Source organism: Pterocles gutturalis, unplaced genomic scaffold (genome assembly GCF_000699245.1).
Source record: "Pterocles gutturalis isolate BGI_N339 unplaced genomic scaffold, ASM69924v1 scaffold11285, whole genome shotgun sequence".
Lineage (NCBI taxonomy): Eukaryota > Metazoa > Chordata > Aves > Pterocliformes > Pteroclidae > Pterocles > Pterocles gutturalis.
The window spans coordinates 14673-35332 of NW_010143457.1; the positions used below are offsets into that span (position 1 = coordinate 14673).

The following is a 20660-nucleotide window of genomic DNA, read 5'->3' on the forward strand; positions in this document are numbered from 1 at the left end:
CCACAAAGTGCAAACTTCTCACTTCTACAGCACAAATAGGATTTAGCTGTACCAGGCAGGCACGGGAAACTCCAAAAAGCTTAAGGGAGAAGTGCCGAAGTCCCACCAAAATGCAGACCACAATTCATTCCTTCCCCTCCTAAATTACGCTGATCAAAAGGGTCCTTTGGTGCTGTCAGAGCACTTCAATACCCTATCACATAACCCACAAAAAATCCAGAGGACTCAGTCATGAGCTGATTCTGCTGTAGGACAGTTCTTAGACATCCTCTCACTGATGTCTGATGTCAGTAATTTTAGGGTTTCTCTTAGAGGTTTACTTGCTCTGTTGGCACAAGCTGACCTAACATTTCTTCACCTTATCAGAGGCGAACTGCCTCTGACCCAGAGGAAGCCTCTCACCTTGTCCCAGCAAATCAAACACGAGTAACAGACCTTCCCCCACTTTGGGAATATACTAGTGCCAGAAGGATCGGCACCAGTAAGTGGACACAAATCCAGTTTAAAGTGGACATAGGTTGCACTCTTATTGCACGTCCCCAGGTAGAGTCTGTCCATGCACTCACTCACTGGGGAATGTGCATTTTATCTGGTTGATCCTTGAGAACTGAGTTGTGCTCACTGCTTTACCAAGCTTTCCAGCATCTACAAAGTTAAGTATCCTGAAGCTGGCCCACTGCTTCCTCCAGCTACTCCCCCTGCTTACTGGTTGGCTTACAGAACTGCAGGTGCAAACGTCTGCCAGCTGAAGATTTGCTGCTGCTGGTGCTCTTAAGAAAACCCTGCGCTAGCGGGCAAGATCATTGTGCAACACATGAAACATGAGTTCACGTTACCCCTTTCCCACTGTCCGTGCCCCATTAATTCCATTGTCAGTCACACTCCAGGCAGGGCACTACTGGAAGGTAAAGTCTGTTCTTGAAGCCCTGCCATTTTGGCTGGAATACAGAACAAACAGACTTTACAGCACCGGGGATGGAATAGGCTTCTCCTGCTTTGCTTTTTAATCACAACACATCTTCCCTGCTGATCTCCATCCAAATAGTTACAAGGCAAACCAGCAGAATAGCCAGTAGATAAACCCAACCACAAGAATATGACATTGTAGGTATGAGGATGATCTGAAATATATGACAGGGCGATAGTCAAATTCAGCAGATTCCCATGGTAACTTTAAAACTGAGGTCTCATTCAGGCCACAGAACAGTGTTAATGGGAGGTGCGGGGAATGGCCGTGAAGCCCAGGAGAAAAAGCACACAGACCCTGACAAAGAGAGCTTAGTTGAGGATACTGATGGAAAGCTGAAACCTATTAATTTTCCCAAATCAAAGCTAGTGTCAAAATTCCAATGCAGACCTCTGCTGAGATAGAGTTATTTTTTTTTTAAATCATGGTCCTCTGCCTCTCCCATTCCCACCCAGGCTATCAGGGCACCTATTTCCTTCATATTGTAGGAGTGCAGAAAGAAATGTATGAGTATGATTCCTGACCCTAGGAAAAAAACCTCTTTATTCCCAGAAGGCATCACAAAAGGAGCAGGAACCACATATGAGCTACTTGCCAAAGATAGCCTTCACGTTGGAGTAGTCCTTAGATGACAAAGACACGGTGAGGCTGACCACTGCAACTCCCAGCCCTGGGTCTTTTACACGTTTGGGGGTTTGGGGGCATGCCAGGGTGGGCAGAAGGGATGAGCCTGAGGCATGATTTCCCCCTGCAAGCCCCACTTAGCACTTAGGGGCCTGGGAAAAACATGAACAACACATGTGAAAACAGTGTCCAAGGAACAGACCGAATAAAACAAATAATTAATCAAACCACCATTCACTTATGCAGAAAAAGTCGTATTTGCCATCTGTGATCTGAGAAAAGCAAGAGCACATCTCTTGCTACTAAGAAAAAGAGGAAACCCAGTCCTCTTGCAGCTAAACCTAGTAATTTTCTTACCTCTACTTGTCTGCTCTGTCATTTTTGTCATTCCTTTGCCATTTCTTGGGAAGCAGAGTTCCTGTCAGTGACTAATCAGAGCTGCTGCTTCTGTCTTCTCTGCAGAGTGCTGGCTACACGCCTTAGGAATCACTGGATGCTCCAATCCCCTGCAATGATTTCAGGGCTACTGACAGGGGAAGGATATTTGCATTCAAATGAAGTTTTTATATTCAAGTATGGCAACACTGAGGTTTTCAGAAAAAAAATATGTGTTAGCTGTTCAGAAGGAAATGAAGACTGACAGGGAGCTGGTGAATATGTTGATCACTTACCACCAAATCATTGCTATTGCAAGGACGCAAGTTCTAACTATTCCCCCTGCAGTGACATACTGGGATTAATAACTCTTCCCTTTATTGGGCCCTGCGGCATAAGGGGCCTTCACTCTGCTGCAGCTGTACCAGCAAGAAGAACAGTTCCTCTTGGCCCCTGTACAGCCCATTTCATGGATCATTTGCTATTAAAGGGTATGTGATTTTAGTAAATATAACAGGCAAATATTAACCCAGCTTCTTTATCGCCACTGACTCACTGGAGATAAACCATCATGAAGCTGACGTAACACACCAGTGACTCACATCTCACACGTTTTGACACAAACCTGGTAAAGAGGCACTCAGACTGGGGGCATCTGGTGGATTAATGCCATGCACAGCCAGCCACGCTGCTGAAGCTGGCAGTTGCATTTGTATCACACCCTTCAGTCAAAAGGTGATCCCGTACGTACTGTAAAGCGCTAAGGATACCAAGACTTGTGTAACACACCATCCTGGGGCAGTCCAAGCACTGGTGGGGTTCACCCTGGAAATCCTCTAATATTCCAGTTCATTTCAAGCAAAGCTGATATTGCTTCTTAAAATGTGAATCCACTATAAAACAGTGGTTTACAAGCACTGTCTAGATAATAACTCTAGAGAAATACTGTGTACTTTATTAACAAGGTAATGTTAGCTAGGAAAACACTTATGGCTCAGGATTGTGGTGCTTATGGGTCAGGATTAAATGGAGGGCAGGGACAGGTGACATTATAGTGGTGCTACAGGCCACCCAACCAGGAAGGCTGAGCAGATGAGATCCTCTATAGACAGATAGGAGGAGCCTCGCGCTCACAGGCCCTGCTCCTCATGGGGGACTTCAACCACCCTGATACCTGTTGGAGGGACAACACAGCAGGGCACAAGCAGGCCAGGAGGTTCCTGGAATACGTTGATGATCACTTCCTTCTTCAAATGATAGAGGAGCCAACAAGGAGGGGTGCAATGCTGGACCTTGTTCTCACCAGCAAAGGGCTGGTGGGGAATGTGAAGCTCAAGAGCAGCCTTGGCTGCAGTGACCATGAAATGGTGGAGTTCAAGATCCTCAGGGCAGTGAGGAGGGCACACAGCAAGCTCAAAACCCCGGACTTTGGGAGAGCAGACTTTGGCCTCTTCAGGGATCTGCTTGGAAGAGTCCCATGGGATAAAGCCTTGGAGGGAAGAGGAGCCCAAAAAAGCTGGTTAATATTCAAGGATCATCTCCTCCAATCTCAGGAGTGATGCATCCCAACAAAGAGGAAGGCAAGCAAAAACACCAGGAGACCTGCATGGATGAACAAGGAACTCCTGGACAAACTCAAACACAAAAAGGAAGCCTGCAGAGGGTGGAAGCAAGGACAGGTAGCCTGTGAAGAATTCAGAGAACTTGTCTGAGCAGTCAGGGACCAGGTTAGGAAAACTAAAGCCCTGATAGAATTAAATCTGGCCAGGGATGTCAAGGGCAACAAGAAGAGCTTCGATAGGTACATCATTGATAAAAGTAAGACTAAGGACAAATCATAACCTCTCATCTTGTCTTAGGGTTCGTTTACTTTTCCTGAACTAATCAAGGGCATGAGTTACTCCTGTTTGCAAAGAATCAGTTCAGCTGCTCTTTTCTGTCTGTTTGTTTTTGTTGGTTTTTGTTGTGGGTTTTTTTTTTTTTTTTAGGGAGATGTAGATCTTTCAAAATCCACATACAAGGAGCAATGACACGGCTGGTTGGTGTTTGTGCACACAGGTCTCATTGACCTATTGGCACTTCCTCACATAAGAAAGTCTCCCTGCATAGAAAGTCCTCTCATCAGGAGGTCGGGCCTTTGAGTTTTTTCTACTTGAAAGATTTTTCTTTAAACAGCCTTCCTGGTGAAAAATATGCAGTAGCAGAACTAAGGGAACACAGGGCCCTGTATGGGGAAGGATATGAAGATTCTGCTTTAAGAATTAGAGCTTCATGGATTTCAGGCTAGAGCAGATTCCACTCCTGTTTTTAAAAGCAATTTCTTATTTCACGGATGCCAAGACAATTCACAAGAGGCTGCCGTATACTTAAAATAAGTCTGTATAACCCTGAAATTACATGAAATTGCACACCCAGTAACCATGTCCACCATGACTGAAGTTACTGCAAGCCAAACGAAAGCCAGATAGGTGGGGCAGAGAACAGGTCAAGGTGAGAAGCTAAGCAACCTTGGCCTGGTTTTTGATAAAGTGGACTTACACTATGTCCCTATTAAGTACCTGATGTAAAATTCTGTCAGAACATTTCTAATGGACTCATGAGGTTGTGATCCTTCCAACATGAACAGTGATATTGCGCAGCAAGCAGCTAACTTTTCTGTGTCACCCAAGTTTCAAAGCTTGCCTTGCCTTGAATGCTGTAGCCACTAAAACCAAAGTAGCTTTGCAGGTGGCTGAATCCTGATTTTCTTTTAAATTCAAGTGACTATCCAGAGATAGTCCAGAAGATCCATGACTTCCTGAAATTAAGGAAGCTCAATGGCAGTTGGGAGAACCCATTTCTTGGACAAATGTGGAGAGGAGACTAACCAAAAGCACAACAAAAGGCCACATAAAGTGCTTTCTATCTTCAAACCACTCTGCAAGAGAAAGACATTCTGATATGGAAGCTGTTGCACTGAAGCAATATCAAAAACACGTTCTGAGTTCTGCAATGTTTGGTGAGTTTTGTCAAAGTCTTGGAATCAGGCAAAAATTACAGTGGCATTTTTCACTGTTCTAGAGACAAGTTTGTGAAAGGAATTCAAGCATTTTACATATGATTGCTGAAAAACTGGAAGGCAATCCAGTTTGAACAGGTCAGATTTTACAAGGGTGATGCTGAAAAAGAACTTGCAGGATTTCCTACAGTAACGATGGGAATATGGCTTAGGTAGCTTGGCTGGGAGTTAGTCTGGGAAGCTGCCAGTTAAGAATATAGTTGTTTGTGGTAACCTGAAAAGGTTGAGTTAAATTAGAAAATTTGGCCTACAAAGAGGGCTGCTTAACTTGAAGATATTTTTTGCCTTAAAATACAGAAACTGCATATCAGTGTTACAGTTATTTAAACGTATTTCAGTTTTTGTGGTACCTAAGGTTCACTAGAGTTTTCTTTCCTATGAGCTTAGAGTTTGTAAGTCTATTTCTGCCCCTTTTCCCAGTATCTGAGTTTGCTTTGCTGCACAAGTTCAAACAGTGTATAACAAGCACAGGAGCTACATGATTATTTACTCAGGGCTTTGCCTTTGCTTGAAGTCCTTTCACTGGGGCTTATGTGCAGAGTTGCATGTGCTTAGTTCAGTGAAGTGTGGTTTAACAAACTACTGTCCAACAGTAAACTTACCGAAAATTCTATTTTGCGCTTCCTCTCCTACAGCAAAAAATGACAACATTACAACACAGAGTTACATCACTAAACAAGGCAGTTATTAGATCAGAAATCCCTACCTTGTGTTATTTTGGAGAGGGTCCTTCTTGGTTTGTGTGTGGCTTTTCTCCCCTTTCTGAATCCTATTTGCCTCACCTCAGACCGAAGCAGTGATTTCTCCATATTGCTAACAAGCGTTTTCCTTTCTGCCCCTGATGTTCTCAAAACACTTGTCCAGTAACGGTTCATAAAACAATGGTGCTCATTTTATCAGCAGAGCTTCTGAGAACTCCTTTTTAACTCCAGGTGAAAGTTCTCACTCTATCACTGTGAAGTCATAAGAACAACATTGAGTTTCCAGTGCATCTCCAGGTAATTAGGAAGAAACTGTCTAAACTTCAAGTACCTTGGAGAAGACTACAACTGGGAGTGAAACCCACGTGCTCTCACTGATAAGGTGCACGCCACAATTGCCTTGCTTCCAGGGAAGCAGGTAACCTACCACCAGGAAGGCTGAGGGTGCATTTAAGGGAATACTTGTGTGCATCCCTCCCAAATGGCCCATGATGAGCTTTTTCTTTTTGCTTGTTAGAGTGGCCAAGTGTGTCAAGAGCTGCACTGGAGGCCCCAACTGCAGTGCTCCGTGTCTGCGTGGCAACAGCACCCTCCCTGAGCTGCAGCCAGCCCACTCGGGTTTGCTCCAGCGTCCGGCAGTGGTCTCCTTCAGCCAGCTCCATGCTGTGAGGAGCTTCCCATAAGACTGCAGCTGCCTGGGAAGGATTTGCTTGAGCTTCCAGCTGCCTTGGATGAGCCTGCGCCTGAGGCAAGGACTCTAAAGCACAACCTCTGGCAACCAAGGCCATGCTCATGCTACAGGTGACCCCAGCTCCAGCCTATAGTTGGGAATTTCAGCCTGCCCAGATTTGCCCTGGCTTCCCTTAGGAAAAGCAGCCATGATATTCTGTTCACCAGAATGTCCAAGCAGGTTCAATAACTTCTTTGAGGGCCTCAGGGACATGTTCAAACTCCATGCTTAGAGGAACTCTGCTCATCTCTTGCTTAGGGACAACGTGACAAAGCGAGGCCAAACCAAGCAGCTCTTGGAGAGCGAGAGCTAGGACCCTGACTTTTGGTGCCGTCAAAGCTTGTGTGACTGGAAGTCCCACTTGCCTCCCAATAAGGCTTCCTCATTTTCAAGGCAAAACTAAACCTGCTAAGTAACTGGAGATGAAGAAAAAGAAACAAACCAAAAAGAAAGCCTTTGCCACCAATGAAAGTGGAAGGCTAGACAGAAAGTCTGCAAGGAAATGAACACAGGACTCGGGCATGGAGACATGACGGTGTTTTAGCCACTCCGCCACCCAGCTGAACTCCTCTGGGGCTCTGCTCCTTTCTTGCTACACTCCAGAAGACAAGGAAATTCCTGGAGAATGGAGTCATTCTTGGAGGACAGAGGGAGTCAAGCCCATTTCCTTCCAGCCCCAATGCTTTTTATGAAGCTGTCAGTGCCCCTTGCAGTCAGTCCTGCCTGGGATACAACGGGATCAGAAGCTTCCACCATCTCCTCTGAGCCCCTAAAGAGCTGACATTGCCTTGCGAGAGACTTCTTCAGTTTGTCCCCTGGGTTTTCCAGATGAGTCTCTGCTTGTGACCTGCACACTCAACAGCTCTTGCTTAAGAAACAAAATTCTCCATGGGATTAGGTAGGACAGGTCTCCATTTACTTCCAAGACAGTTGTGGGAAGGAGCAAAAGTGCTGCCCACTGCCACAACTACTCTCTTTGTAGAGATACACAGAGCTCTTCCCCTTGCTTTCTCTCAAAAAGACTATTTGTAGATTTCTCTGCTGGAAAAAGTTTTATCTGTTCAATGTGGTCATCCAGTTCCTAAAGAAATACAGGTGCAAACTGAACTGCAAAGTTCTAAGGTGACTAAGATTGCAGAAAGGGGTGGAGGTTTGACACGTACAGTTTGACCTGGAACTGCCAAGCACTCGTAAGAAAGAATTCTCTGACAACACCCGCTTGGGAGCCTGCTTACGGGCAGCACTGACCCAGCACCAAAACTGGAGGGGATGCTAAAATCCTGAGCACTGTAAGGAACACCATCCTTTGCACGTGTGTAAATTCCCGTCAATAATTTTTTTATTCAGTGCTTATTAAAAGCACACAAGTGTCTGTGGGGAAATACAAGCATTCATTCTTCTCAGAGGTAAAACCCTCTACTTGATGAAGTGCAAAGTCCCTTTTGGAGGCAGCTTGGTTTTTTTTGTGTCCAAAGTAATTTCTCATTCTTAGCCATAGACTGCCCTGCAGTGGCAAAGCCAAAATCTGCAGTCTTACTGACTTTTACACAGGATCTTTTAAATTCCTTTTTTTGAAGTAGTTTACCCCTCTTAGAAGAGACAGAAAGAGCCCATTCAAACTACAGAACAAATGAAAAAAATGAAGCAAGGGAGATTCTAGTCTTCGGTGTAAATACAGTGTGCAGCAAAATGCCACTACTGACTTGGAACATTTTTTCTCCTTTTCATAGAAAACAAGTTAGTCTTTGATCACACCTTGTATCTCTCTGTCTCCAGAAGGTACTTGCTGACTTCAGTCAAATTTAACTGCAAAAATGAAGATTTCAAAGACAGCTGAAGGTCAACAGATTTTGAGAAAAGCGTTTTTTGCAATTTTTCAGTGTGTCAGCACAAAAGTTGTTAGACAGCAAAGAGACACTACAGGAGAGATGGGGAGGGACTCTTAATCAGGGATTGGAGTGATAGGATGAGGGGTAAGGGATTTAAGCTGAAAGAGGGGAGATTTAGATGAGATATTAGAAAGAAATGTTTCCTGTGCGGGTGGTGAGGCAGTGGCCCAGGTTGCCCAGAGAAGCTGTGGATGCCCCATCCCTGGAGGGGTTCAAGGCCAGGCTGGATGAGGCTTTGGGCAACCTGGGCTAGTGGGAGGTGTCCCTGCCCATGGCAGGGGGTGGGACTGGATGATCTTTAAAAAACCAAACCATTCTGTGATTCTATGATTCTATGACTCTACGATTAACAGACATAAATTAACACCAAAAATGTTCTTCATACACAACAGATGGTGTGGATTATCCTCGTACTTCAGACGATTCAAGAGAGATGTCCACCTCTCAGCTAATCTTCAGCTCCCCTGGAGCTGAAGTAAGATCACGCGAGCAGGCACTTTCGAATGTAATGCAGCTAACCTCCTTCGCATATGTCCTCTGTTGTGAGACAAATGAATGACAAAAACGGCTGTTTCTCTCCATTTCCTGTAGAGGAAGCCTAGGATTACTAGCTCAGAGACAGGCATCTGTTTTGCAAATGTTGGAATTGGGAGACCTCTTACAACAGTACTAACTATGCATCCCTCAAGCACTACAGATGAACTTCATATTCTCACAGCTGAGGGACTACTTTCATAGAGAAAATATATAATTGTGATGAACTGAGACAGTTCTAACATACACAGCTCCGCTAAAATGAGATCTGACGCTGAACTAGAAGTTTCCCAGAGTCATCCGAATCACTTCATGATGCGATATTCATCTTGGCTTTCTTCTGGCAGACAGCACCAAATTCTTCCCCACCTTACGCACTGAGTCCTCCAGACAGTACCTTCTGATATTTCGGTTTTTAAGGAGTCAGAAATAGATACCTCAAGAATTTAGAAAATATGTCAGTTGACTTCCTATAACTTGAAAAAGAAATTCTCTTCTCTTTCAAAACTCAGGTTCATCAAGACAGCACATGAATAAGAACAAAACGCATGTTTTTTGAAATGCGCTTTTAATCATTCAGAGAACATGATTATAAAAGGACCCAAAAGGCTGTGCACTTGGAAGAATACAAATTTGTGTTCTTATTTTGTGCACAAATAAATAGAGGACTGCTAAAAATAATCAGAGAACAAACAGGATACAGTAACTGCGAAAAGCAAAGTTCAAAAGCAGTCAAGGAAGATGGGAATGGTGCATAATCCTTTCAGCTGAATGCTGCTAGGTTTGTTTCCTGTTCATTTTAATGTTAAGCTGATGGCCCTCTTGATACGGTTCAGAGTGTTCTCCTTGTCATTTTCTTCTGTGCTCCGCGACTCACTGGATTGTGAGGAGCGGCATTCAGTGTCTTGACAGCTGCAGCTTTGCACATACACGTACTTATGGAAAATTGATTCCCCAGTGGCGCATTTCAGTTCCACTTCCCTCACAGTCGTCCTTGATTCCCTGCAACAGGTACAGCTGTGCTCCATAGAATTGGCCTCAGCAGAGTATCTGTTAACACGGAAAACAGCATTGTTACTCTGTGCCAGACACCAGCATACAGAGAAGAGCGTGAAATTAGGTACAGAACTCTTGTGAGAAGTTTGGAATAATATGTAGAAGAGCTACAGTTGTGGCTAATGAAAGTGTTAAGCTCATCTGACAGAGCAGTAACAATATGCTTTGAAAATTCATTGTATTGCTGAGAATGTTTTCCTGGTAAAGCAACTGGTATCAAAGTCCTAGTGAAGAAAGAACAGTGAGTTCTAAGAGCTCAGCTTCCTTAGATTCCTCTCACCATCCCAGTGCTGATGGATGCTAAACACACCAGGTCAACAATTAACGGCGGACAAAGCTCTGACCTGACTAAGCAAACTGCATAGACAAGTGGCTACAATGCCATCTGAAATGGCATCACATCAATTGGCTACAAGGGCTACAATGGAATTATGTGAATCAAAATGCATATCCTAAACCAGGCAGTGTTAACAGCAAGGGGAAGCAGCAACTCCTTCTGTTCCTATCTCACAGTAAAGCATTTTTTGCAGCCTTGTGTTTGGCAGCTTCCCAAGCACCATTCCTAACCTGCAGAATCTATCAATTTCGGGTGATAAAGTGTGTCAAGAGCTATCTTTTTCTGGCATTGGTGTGCAGAGGCAACCACAGCAACACTCTGAGATGATCAGGTATTGTTTCAAAATACTAATAAACCCACTGGCTTATTGGGGTTCAATCTGAGACTAAAGATCAGTTTCCTCCCATGTAGGGTGCCCTGCGGCACATTCAGTGATAGGCAGCAAATGACAGTTTCTGTGGAGAGTTAGAATGATGTTTTTCCAGTGTTTTAATAGCTCAGTGACAGGTGTCCTACTACCCACTTTCTTGTACACTCTCTCATCGCAGAGAAAAATGCACAATGAAACTACTTGACTAACACCACCCCTAAAACATTTGTTTTCTAGTTTCTTTACTGTATAGAAATTGTGCATGTTTGAATCTTCCTTTAAAAGAGGTATGTGTATTTTATTTTAGATGTTAATTACTGAGAAGCAGATTTTAGCTTATGAGCATCAGGTCAGGCTGCTCTCTGGGCTCATTCCCATCACAGGAATTTCTCTTGTGATGGTTTCTACTCAAGATGGTCTGACATAAATGACAAACAAGCCAGCTCTTAATGGATGAATAGACCTTATCATAGCTGTCTGAATCCAAAAGCAATTTAATACACTTTTCTGCTTTGTATTAAGATGAATCAACTGTTCAGTTACAGATTTCATGATTTTGCAGCCATGATTTGGGGAGCTGATAGGTTTCAGATCTCCTACCATTCTGTAGTTTACCTATTTATTGTTCCTTTTATATAAACAAGCTCAGTGCCAACAGAATTCAAACCTCATTGTCCAATCAGTTTACTCACAGCGAGAAGGTCCCACATGTTCCTTCACATTCAGTCAGGACAACTCTGTCCACAGAACGGCAGCCCTTATAGGTGATAAAGTCTTGTCTCTGACGGACAGAGCAAGGCGTAGGACTATCCAGAGGTACACCTAAAAGATCAGAAAATACTTTCAGTGAAATAGCTCCAGAAGTTCCTTGCAGTTCAGCACTCTCTGGACTTCACTTGTGCACTCAAAGAATTGTCTTTAATGGTTTTTCTGCTTCAGTTTAAACTTTCCGAGAGAGATCAGACAGTGAATGCTTGGAATAACAAACATACATATGAAAGTATCTATTTCAATACAAACATATCAGCCACTATAGCTGGAAAATGGGTTGATTTAAGAAGAAAATTCATTCTCTGCATTATTGATTCAGGTACACTGGCATACTTACAGGTTTTGCAACAACCGTTGGGTAACAATGTAATAGTTCCCTAAAAGAACAAAGAAACCAAAAAAATAATATTATTTTCTTTCCTTGTATTAAAGAGGCTTCTAGGCCAATAACTGAGGAGAGCAACTCCCCAATGGCTGGAAACAACCAGTGAAAACTGTAGCATTGATCTGAATAAACAAAGATAATGGTCTCTTCCAGATTTGAAATCTATCAGTTTACAAAGGTTTGTGGAAATAAAGATAATGCTTTGAAGGAAGTCTATGGTTAACATCATGCAATTTTTCCTGAGAAACAGTTCCAAAAAATGTTTTCTCAGAGACTGATACATTTGAATGAGGGTCATGCATGGTGTTCCTGGCAGCCTACTGACTAAACTGCTTACATTTCTGCAACATTCAAGAAAACAAGGTTCTTGTTCCGACAAGACCCCGCACAAAGCAGGCAGAGAGGACTTTGTATCTCAATGCTGAGCAGTGTTTTGGCTGATGAAAGACAGGTGCCAGTTATAAGCCTTGAACCCTTCCCCAGATACCTTATTTTATACACTCTATAGATGGTCTACGCATGAATGTAGCAGAAACTTTTGCCCTTTGGACTGAAAAACTTTGGTGAAAGGTCATCAGAGATTAATTTGATTTTTGTTGCTAGTTGGGTGGCTGAACTAAACTGAAGTAATCTATGCACTGAGTAGAGGGGAAGTTTTCCATATTTACTTACAGGTTTGCAGCTCTCCTCATTGAATGCTGGGCAGGTAATCTCAGACGTGGAAGAGATGAGCTGGTTGTGGATCTTTACACAGCTATAAACGGTGCAGTTGTTGTAAGGATCGTTTCTAAACTCTCCAGGCTGCAAGCAAAATACAAAATGTAATAAGGGAAGGTGAGGGGACCTCAGACAGAAATTTTCCTATCCTTCGACAACGACTTTTCTCTTTTTTCCCAGTCAATGACGTTTAGGTTAACAGCCATTTTGGATACAGATATATATTGCAGTAAGCCACGTGTGGAGACAATCTTCAGTTTCACATGGCATTTCCTTTGGAAAAGAAAAATCCCTCTAGCTTATGTAAAGTACATTAGAGTTATTAAAAAATCACCCATTCCAATGGATTTGTCTAGGGAAAGCCAAACTGTTATATGGTAACTAAGAATAATCCTAAACTTTCACCTGACAGAGGCAATAAAACTGTTTCATACGCAGGCTTTACTAGTGTTTTTCAGTACACAGAAATCAATATAGAAAAGCCCATGCTTCCAGACACCTCAAGAAAAACCCTTCCAAAGGTTTTGGAAGAGCCTTACAGGAAATTTTATTTCCTGAGTCCTTCCTTCAGGCCAGAAAATTGTAGATTGGCTTTGTTTTAGGTGAGCCTCTGGCCTTTCAGGTGCAAACTTAGACTAAGCCTTATCTTTGACAAGATGCTCCCTCTCAGAAAGGGAGAACTTCACACATTTGGTACAGACCTAAGATGTAGTGCATACTTACCTTCAAGATGAGGTCAGAACTATTTGCTGGATGTACAACACACTTAGTCTGAACACATGCTCCACAACATTCACCTTTCACTTGTTGACGTTCATATCCCTAGAAATTAAAATGAATTAAAAATGAAAGCACTATGATAGATGCATTTTTGAGAAATAAATGAAATCATCCTAACCCGTTCATTTATTGTGTTTCAAAGTGCACTCTAGATTTGTGCCTTTCTGTGTTCCAACCCAACGAAATACAAGTAATAAAAGCAGGCTATAGATGGAATACATTAAAGCACTCTAATAAATATGCCTAATAATTAAATATAACTCCATTAAGTGCTCTGCAGAAATTTCCCAGCTAATCTTCCCAATGTGAACTGAATACTCTAAGTCACACAGTCAAGCTTCACACAATAGATTATTCAAGGACAGTTGAGCTAGAGTTGGACTCTGGATTTCTGCTCCCTATTCTTTGCTTGTACCACTCATTGATCAAACTGTTTTTCATACACATGGGTATTTGAGGGGTTTTAAAATTTGTTTTGTCACTTACTGGTTCACAATATGTGCTGCATGGAATATGTTCACATGAGATGATATTCAGTTGAGTGCTGACATTAACTTCGTTAGTGCAGAAACAATTCTGACACTTATCAACAAAGACTGGGGAATCAGGCTACAAATTTTAAGAAAAAAAAGTTCATATAGTAATGAGATATGACATCTGTGACAGACTTTTCCTAATTTCCAAAAAGTCTATAAACCAAGCAATGGAAAAGGAAACAATCATAAACACTACTGGATAGCTATTTGGCTAGCCACTTATGCAGACAACACTTTAAATACTGAATTTAATTCAAAGTGTGTCTTTATTGAAGTCATAGAGCAATGATAAACTCATATTAAAAGGACAGGTGTCATACAAATATCTGCAATAAAACAATTACTAGATCCAACAGAATTTATGAGGAATCTAAGGCTGTTTACAAGAATCTTTTCAGTTTTGAAAGCAGAGTCTTAAACTGCAATAAAGTGCTGACAGTAAATGTGGACGGACTTTTTAAAATGCGTGCACGCTTAACTCTAAACTCAAATCTCTGTCTAATATTGCCATACAAACAACTCTCCAGTCTCCTTCATACACAGCAACCTTTTCAGAAAAGATTTATTCTTGGTGAAATTGATGCACTCCTGACAGGAATTTGAAAATTTCTAAAATATTGATTGTACTAGATAAACCTCCTCATAGCACTTCTGATAAAGTACACTAACTGGTCTTCTAAGCATTTTCAGAAGACTGTTGAAAAAGGAACTTACCAAGAACTCAGCATTCTGGTGTACACAAACCCTCTTGGGAACTGTTAACAAGCAAGCAGTTAGGTGGTTACATGGGGAAAGGAGAAAAAAAAAAGTCTTCACCCCACTCTAGTCAAAATAATTTCTTCCACAATGAATCAGAACACATACCGTCAAATATATTGGTTATTCCCCATTTCTGGTAGCAGATATGACATATGTAAAATACAAAAACAAACACTGCATGTGCAAAATGGAGGAAGATTTGACCCAATATACACAGTCCAGTTCACAGCCAGGAATGTCCACTTAACAGGTACGAGTAATTCCTTATTCCAGTTACCAAGAACAAAGCAGACTTTGTAAAGCTGTCCTCTGTTGGGGATGCTTACAGGGACATTTTGCTAGATTAAGCTGAGACCACAACCCCAGTTGATTCTGTAGCTGTTGTTAAACGTACTTAGAAGCAGGAAGATTGATCTTGAGCTACCTAAGCTCTGTCTGATTTAGTAGTTGTTTGTCATAACCATAGCAGTAGTAACTAATGCTAATAGTAACCAATCTGTAGGATCTGTGTTTATTGCCTCTTTCAACAGTCTATTGCATACAGTCTTACTAAGTGTGAGGCTAAATTATGTCATACATAATGCTAAGCATTGTAATATATTTCCGAGGGACTTACCACACTCGTACACAGGACAGCACTGACCACTGGGAATGTAAGAATGAACTTCAAATCCCAGTGTACACTTGGGGGCTTTAGCTGAGCACAAGCTTGTATTGCATTCTGAAAAAAAAGGAATAAGCCAGAAAGTACACTACATCAAGGCTACTAGAAATAAGCCTCTATCAAAGAATTTAGGACAGACTTTCCATTGCTAGGAAACAGTCCAGATCCTTTCTGAAGAAACAAATTGCAGAAAGAGAACACATTTTCCCTAGTGAATCCAGGCACTGGATTGGGGACTGCACTCGTTTGTGAAACTTCTTCTACTATGTAATTACCAAGTGTTCATAAAGTCCCCCAATTCTTTGCAGAGAAGTAGTGGACAACTGTTACCCTCTCCAAGGTTGTAGGCAACTGCTGCAAAATGAAAATTCACATAGAATTCCATAATCTATCTGCATTTTACTTGAATAAAATGCGGTCCTGAACTCAAGAACTATAGATTCAGTTATGCTGAGTCCCGTAATTCGAAATGTAGTTATGCTGGGTCATTGCAATATTAAAATGTATTTTCCCTAACACTGGGCAAGGTGATTTTAAAAAGCATGAGGAAAGTTACTGTTTTGTGACTCCCTGCCACAGGTCTTTGGTGCTAAACTAGTTCAGGTCTTTTGTCCTTTCTATTCCTAAAAGGTACAGAAATACTAAAAAAAAAAGTATAAACTCACTGCAGGTGACAATGGGGCAGCAGGAGTCTTCAGAATTGACTTCACGGACCTCATAGAAGCCTTCTCCATCACAACGGATCTTATTTTGTTTGGCACACTCATGCTGCTGACATACAATGCCATTTCCACCTTCCAGGCAAATACAGTCCTGACAGTCTAGTGTAAACTTCTCTCCAAACTGTCATTAAAGAAAACAGAGTGATTGCACGGTTAATAATTAAAAAGAACAGAAATAAAAACAGGAATGAAAAGTTGGGAGACCACAAAACAAGACTACACCAGTGGAGACCCCCCCTCCTCTCTCTACCCCCAGCTGCTACTTGAAACACAAAAGTATATGGCAGCATACCTCTCTTGGTATGTTATCCACTCCAACACAGCCTGTGAAAATATCAAAATAAATTTCCATTACCACTCATGTAACAGTAGACACCTCTACTGTATGTTGTATGAATACATACAGTCAGGTCTATGTTGCATACATGAGAAGGAAACAACAAAGAAGAGACAAACGTGCATCCAAGTGGAGCAGTAAAACTCACCGCAGGTTTTCACACAGACGTCCACACCGTAGTCATACAGCATTGTTCCCTTAGGACAGAAACAGCCTTCCACTTGTTGAGCTGAAGTTGCATTTTGTTCACTGTACAAGACAAAATGTCCAGAGGAACACTATTATTGTGATAGGCATGCAGAAGAAGATTATGCCAAATAACCTTCACTGAAGATACAGTGGCAAATGATCTGCACATTTGTGATTTAGGGACCGTCAGTATTCATCTTTGGCATAGCCAAACAACCCAAACAGTACAGAACCCACATTTAGGACCAAGAGAACAGTGGTACCAAATCTGACAGTCAATTCAAGACACGACAGGAGGTTGATTTCTCTCATCCACCTATGCATTAGATATGACTGACCAGTTGTATGAGCTATAAGTAACAGGGAAGGAATTATTTACCTTGATTTGCAGGTTATCTCTCTAATCGGACCACATGCTCTGTATTCTTTGTTGATGGGGCATTTATAAGCTGGAATGGGAGAATAAAAAGGAGGAAGAGCTCAGTAACAATATCATATAAAAGCCCCATGACCTTATACCAAGAAATTAAACACTGACTACTCCTTTCCCTATGTATCTTTTACAATCTTGAGAAGCAAAGAGAAAGAAAGAAAAAAAAAAACAACAGATATCAGACTGATGTCTCTGAATGGAATTATTGTATGCAGTTTATCCATAGAGATATAGCACTATACTTCACATTAAGGAGATGAAGCCAAGAGCCTACATCTTGATTACAATTTTTTTCATAATCTTGGTCTCTTTTGTACAAGTTCTCAAAGGGCAGCGTATTCTGTCCTTACTACAGCTGAAAATGAATGCAGATGCCACTAAACACAGAGTGATCTGCTGACACCTGCAAAACACAAAACTGACTGTGTACAAAAAAGTATCTACTGATACAGATCTTTCTGGAACAGTCAATGCATGTCTATTTTTGCAGGCTCATTTATCATTTCCATTGTTAAAAATGTTACCAGTAAGCTTCTCTCAGAATTCAAGATGAATGGCCAAATACTTACAGCAAACACCATTGGTATGACTCCTCCAGTCGATGCAGACACCTTGGTCGGCACAGGTGGTAGCATAGATCTGCAGACTTGAGCATTCCAGGTCTGATTCGGGAAGTGCACAGCTATCAAAAATGCAGGCTGCATAGTATTTGTCAGGCCGGACAAAGCCATGGCATGGCTCAAACACACTAGAAACAGAAACATTTCTCATGTTTCCCACGAATTCTTCAATGTGTTTAATATGTCATAATGTGGTAACAGTGGTGCTTACGGAGATGTGAACAAGGACTGTTACTGAGAGGTTTTTACTAAGAGCACTTATCTAGATTGTAACCTTTCAACGTATCTTAAAGTATTCACCCCCCACCCACAAAACTCTCAGACACCAATATCTTCTGTCCAGGAGCTACGTGAATATTATGGAATGAACTACTTTTCTAGAGAGATTGTTTCATTTTTTTTTCTTATTCTGACATGACATTCTAAAAATTAAGATCTCTGTTTTCAGTTGGACTCTGTTGGACTCTGTTTTCTGCTATGTGAGTGTGGGAAAAGGCAAGAGCATAGGACAGTGGAGGGACAAGAGCACAGAAGAACATGAGAACGTCAAGAAAGATCAATGCAGCAGCCTGAGGGCTGGAAGCAAACTGTCAACAAAGAAGGACATCTAGAAACAGTAAAATGAATGGAAGCAACCCACAAAGCTACAGGAAATGGAGCAATACTTAGAAACACATTTATTGAGAAACAAATCCTAAAATTGCCACTTAATTTGAAGATCAAAGGCTTGTAAAACCCAAATAAATGTCTACCTTCCCAAAAGAAGCTTGCAGATGGCTGATTCTTTGCAAGGCATCACCGGGGGTGTTTTTGTAGGACTTAGGCCTGGAGAGCACTGTGGTTTGGAGGGATCAACAACTTGCCAATGATCTGCCATGGTTTCACAGTCAATGTCACCATTTGGCAACATGCAGTCATCTGTCTGGTTGTTATTGCAAATACCTAAAATTGGTAAGGGGAGAAAGAATTCACTAACAGGTTTGTTACCAAATTCCATTCAACTTTGTGGCACGGATATCATTTACCTGTTCACAGTTTTATGAGAGTACAAAAATTACAAGAATATGCCTTACCACACTGTCCGTGAGTGTTGTTGCCAAACCGGCTGTAGGGCATTCTGATCGAAAAGGACAAGCCATTGTAGGTCACATTCACTTTTAGTTCAGGAATTTCCACTACACGATTTATGCCTGACTCATAGACACTCAAGCCAAATTTTTTATAAGGCAAAGCCACTGCCTGTTTGTTTACTGTCACCTAATAAATAAAAGAAAACAGAAAAGAGACATATATTTAGTTTGACTTTAGAAAACAATTGACTATTCATTACTTTGCATTGGGGATAGAATGTAAAGGCAAATAATGTGCTTTTAGTTTGTAACAATTGTCCCTGTGTTTTCTTTTATTTCACTGGAAAGTTGAACCTTCCTCCCTTGAGACAAATAAAAGGTCTACCAGCCACTAAAACACTAGGCTAAAATTCTGAATTTAAACCAGCTAAATTCTAACACTCAACAGATTTATTAGAGTGACTATGGCATTGAGAACACCTCATGAAAGTGCAATATAAAATTTTCCTAAATTCCTAATGCACACAGCTTTAACTTTCTTGGTATAAAGGGAACATGGTTGTAGAAAAAAATTAATTGAAAGAAATAAGCCAAAATCTGTATTATTTACTGAAATACAGTAGCCATGATATACCTACTGAACTAACACTACCACTTTTGCTCAGCAATGGTAGATTTTCTTGCTTTGGAGAAAAAAAAAGAGGTCTAGATATTGTAAATTTTCAACAATACACTGCAACCTAACATGTAATATTCCCACACAGTAATGTATAAAAATAAACCAAATAAACCCCACAAACACCTAAAAGCAAACACTCCTCCCCCAGTTTTGAAGCCCCAAAGCTGGAGCATCTTGTTTATCAATGCAATAAATATGTAAGAGCCTGTACACTGAAAAATTTAAAAAGTGGAATCAATCAAAGATAGTAATGGTGCTTTGTAAAAATGCTTAAGCCCAGTACTTTTTATGTGTACTTTATGTTGTATCCTCCTTTTACTTTGTGACATTAATTATAAATGTTTTTATTTTATATCCTTAACTCTTAGCAATTTGTCCACCTTTGTGTATTAGGAGAGATAAGGCACTGCAAATATTTGAGAGAAAAAAAAGGGAAGAAGTTGTAGAAATTCTTACCCATATTCAGAGTCAAAAAAGCAGTCCTTCAAAGCAGTCCTATTTTATAATTCAAAATGGTATTAAATCTAAAACACAGACTCTTTGTAATTTTTTTTCCCCTAACATTGTGAATATAATTATCAGGTTGATGCTGTATTAATATTTTAATAAAGAAATCAAAGGTAATATTCCCCAATACCTCCACATGGAAAGTATTCATTTCGACTGTTGCTATGCGGACTTCCTGAGTCTCGTGTCTCACAATGAGTGTTCGAGGACAGGAGACTCCGTCTTCTGCTTCACAATGGTAGTTATCAATGTAGATACCAAAGTTGTCAACTGTCTCATTAATCTCTTCCACAAGGATGTAGGTACAATTCCCTTGATAGCTGTAGTACAGGCCGTCAAAAGTGTTGTAATGTGGGTCTCCCCAGCCAGTGCAGTAGCCTACAAAAACATGCATCTAGGTTAGCTCCTTATGGCTACGTACAGAATCAGGTCAGACTACCAATAAAAAACCTGTAGGTGTGGGATTCATCTCATTGAACCTTAAGCACTCAGATTTTTAAAGTGTATATGTAAATGCATGAGCTCATTACCTAGAACTCATCTATAAAAGAGACACTTTCAGGGCACAGTTCAACTGATTACTTCTGACAGACAAATGAGAATCAGATTAATTGCGCCCTAGATACACTTCTACCAATACTCTGAACAAGTAACTTATATGTAGGCATATAGCGTATAGACGTCTGCAGCTGAACACTTAAATCCTGCCTTGGGAGACCATTTTATTCTACTAACCCAACAGTAATGGAGAAATGATGGCAAATCAAGTAGAAGCCCCCAATTAGCTACAAAGAATCAATTAAGCACTCCAAACAGACCAAACTAGATGTCTGAGGGTCACAGCCTTGTG

The 20660-nt window shown here is 41.3% G+C and overlaps 2 protein-coding genes across 2 annotated transcripts in view; both read right to left on the reverse strand.

Moving 5' to 3' along the window:
- LOC104469986 (mucin-5AC-like) overlaps positions 1-6513 on the reverse strand; it is a gene marked incomplete at its 3' end in the record, with an annotated part of 20274 nt that extends 13761 nt beyond the window's left edge. Inside the window, exon 1 of the mRNA XM_010084746.1 lies at positions 6153-6513. Coding sequence (XP_010083048.1) covers positions 6153-6513 — 361 coding nt within the window. The remainder of the gene's footprint in view (positions 1-6152) is intronic.
- A 3159-nt stretch (positions 6514-9672) lies between these two features.
- LOC104469987 (intestinal mucin-like protein) lies at positions 9673-20204 on the reverse strand. The gene is made up of 16 exons (XM_010084748.1): positions 19941-20204; positions 18628-18811; positions 18374-18496; positions 17504-17719; positions 16881-16950; positions 16461-16561; positions 16268-16299; positions 15919-16096; positions 15206-15310; positions 14545-14585; positions 13781-13903; positions 13238-13336; positions 12470-12598; positions 11750-11789; positions 11334-11463; positions 9673-9928 (listed from the first exon to the last, which is right to left on the reverse strand). The coding sequence occupies exons 1-16, from the start codon at positions 20202-20204 to the stop codon at positions 9673-9675; spliced, it is 2091 nt and encodes a 696-aa protein (XP_010083050.1).
- Positions 20205-20660: the final 456 nt, after the last annotated feature.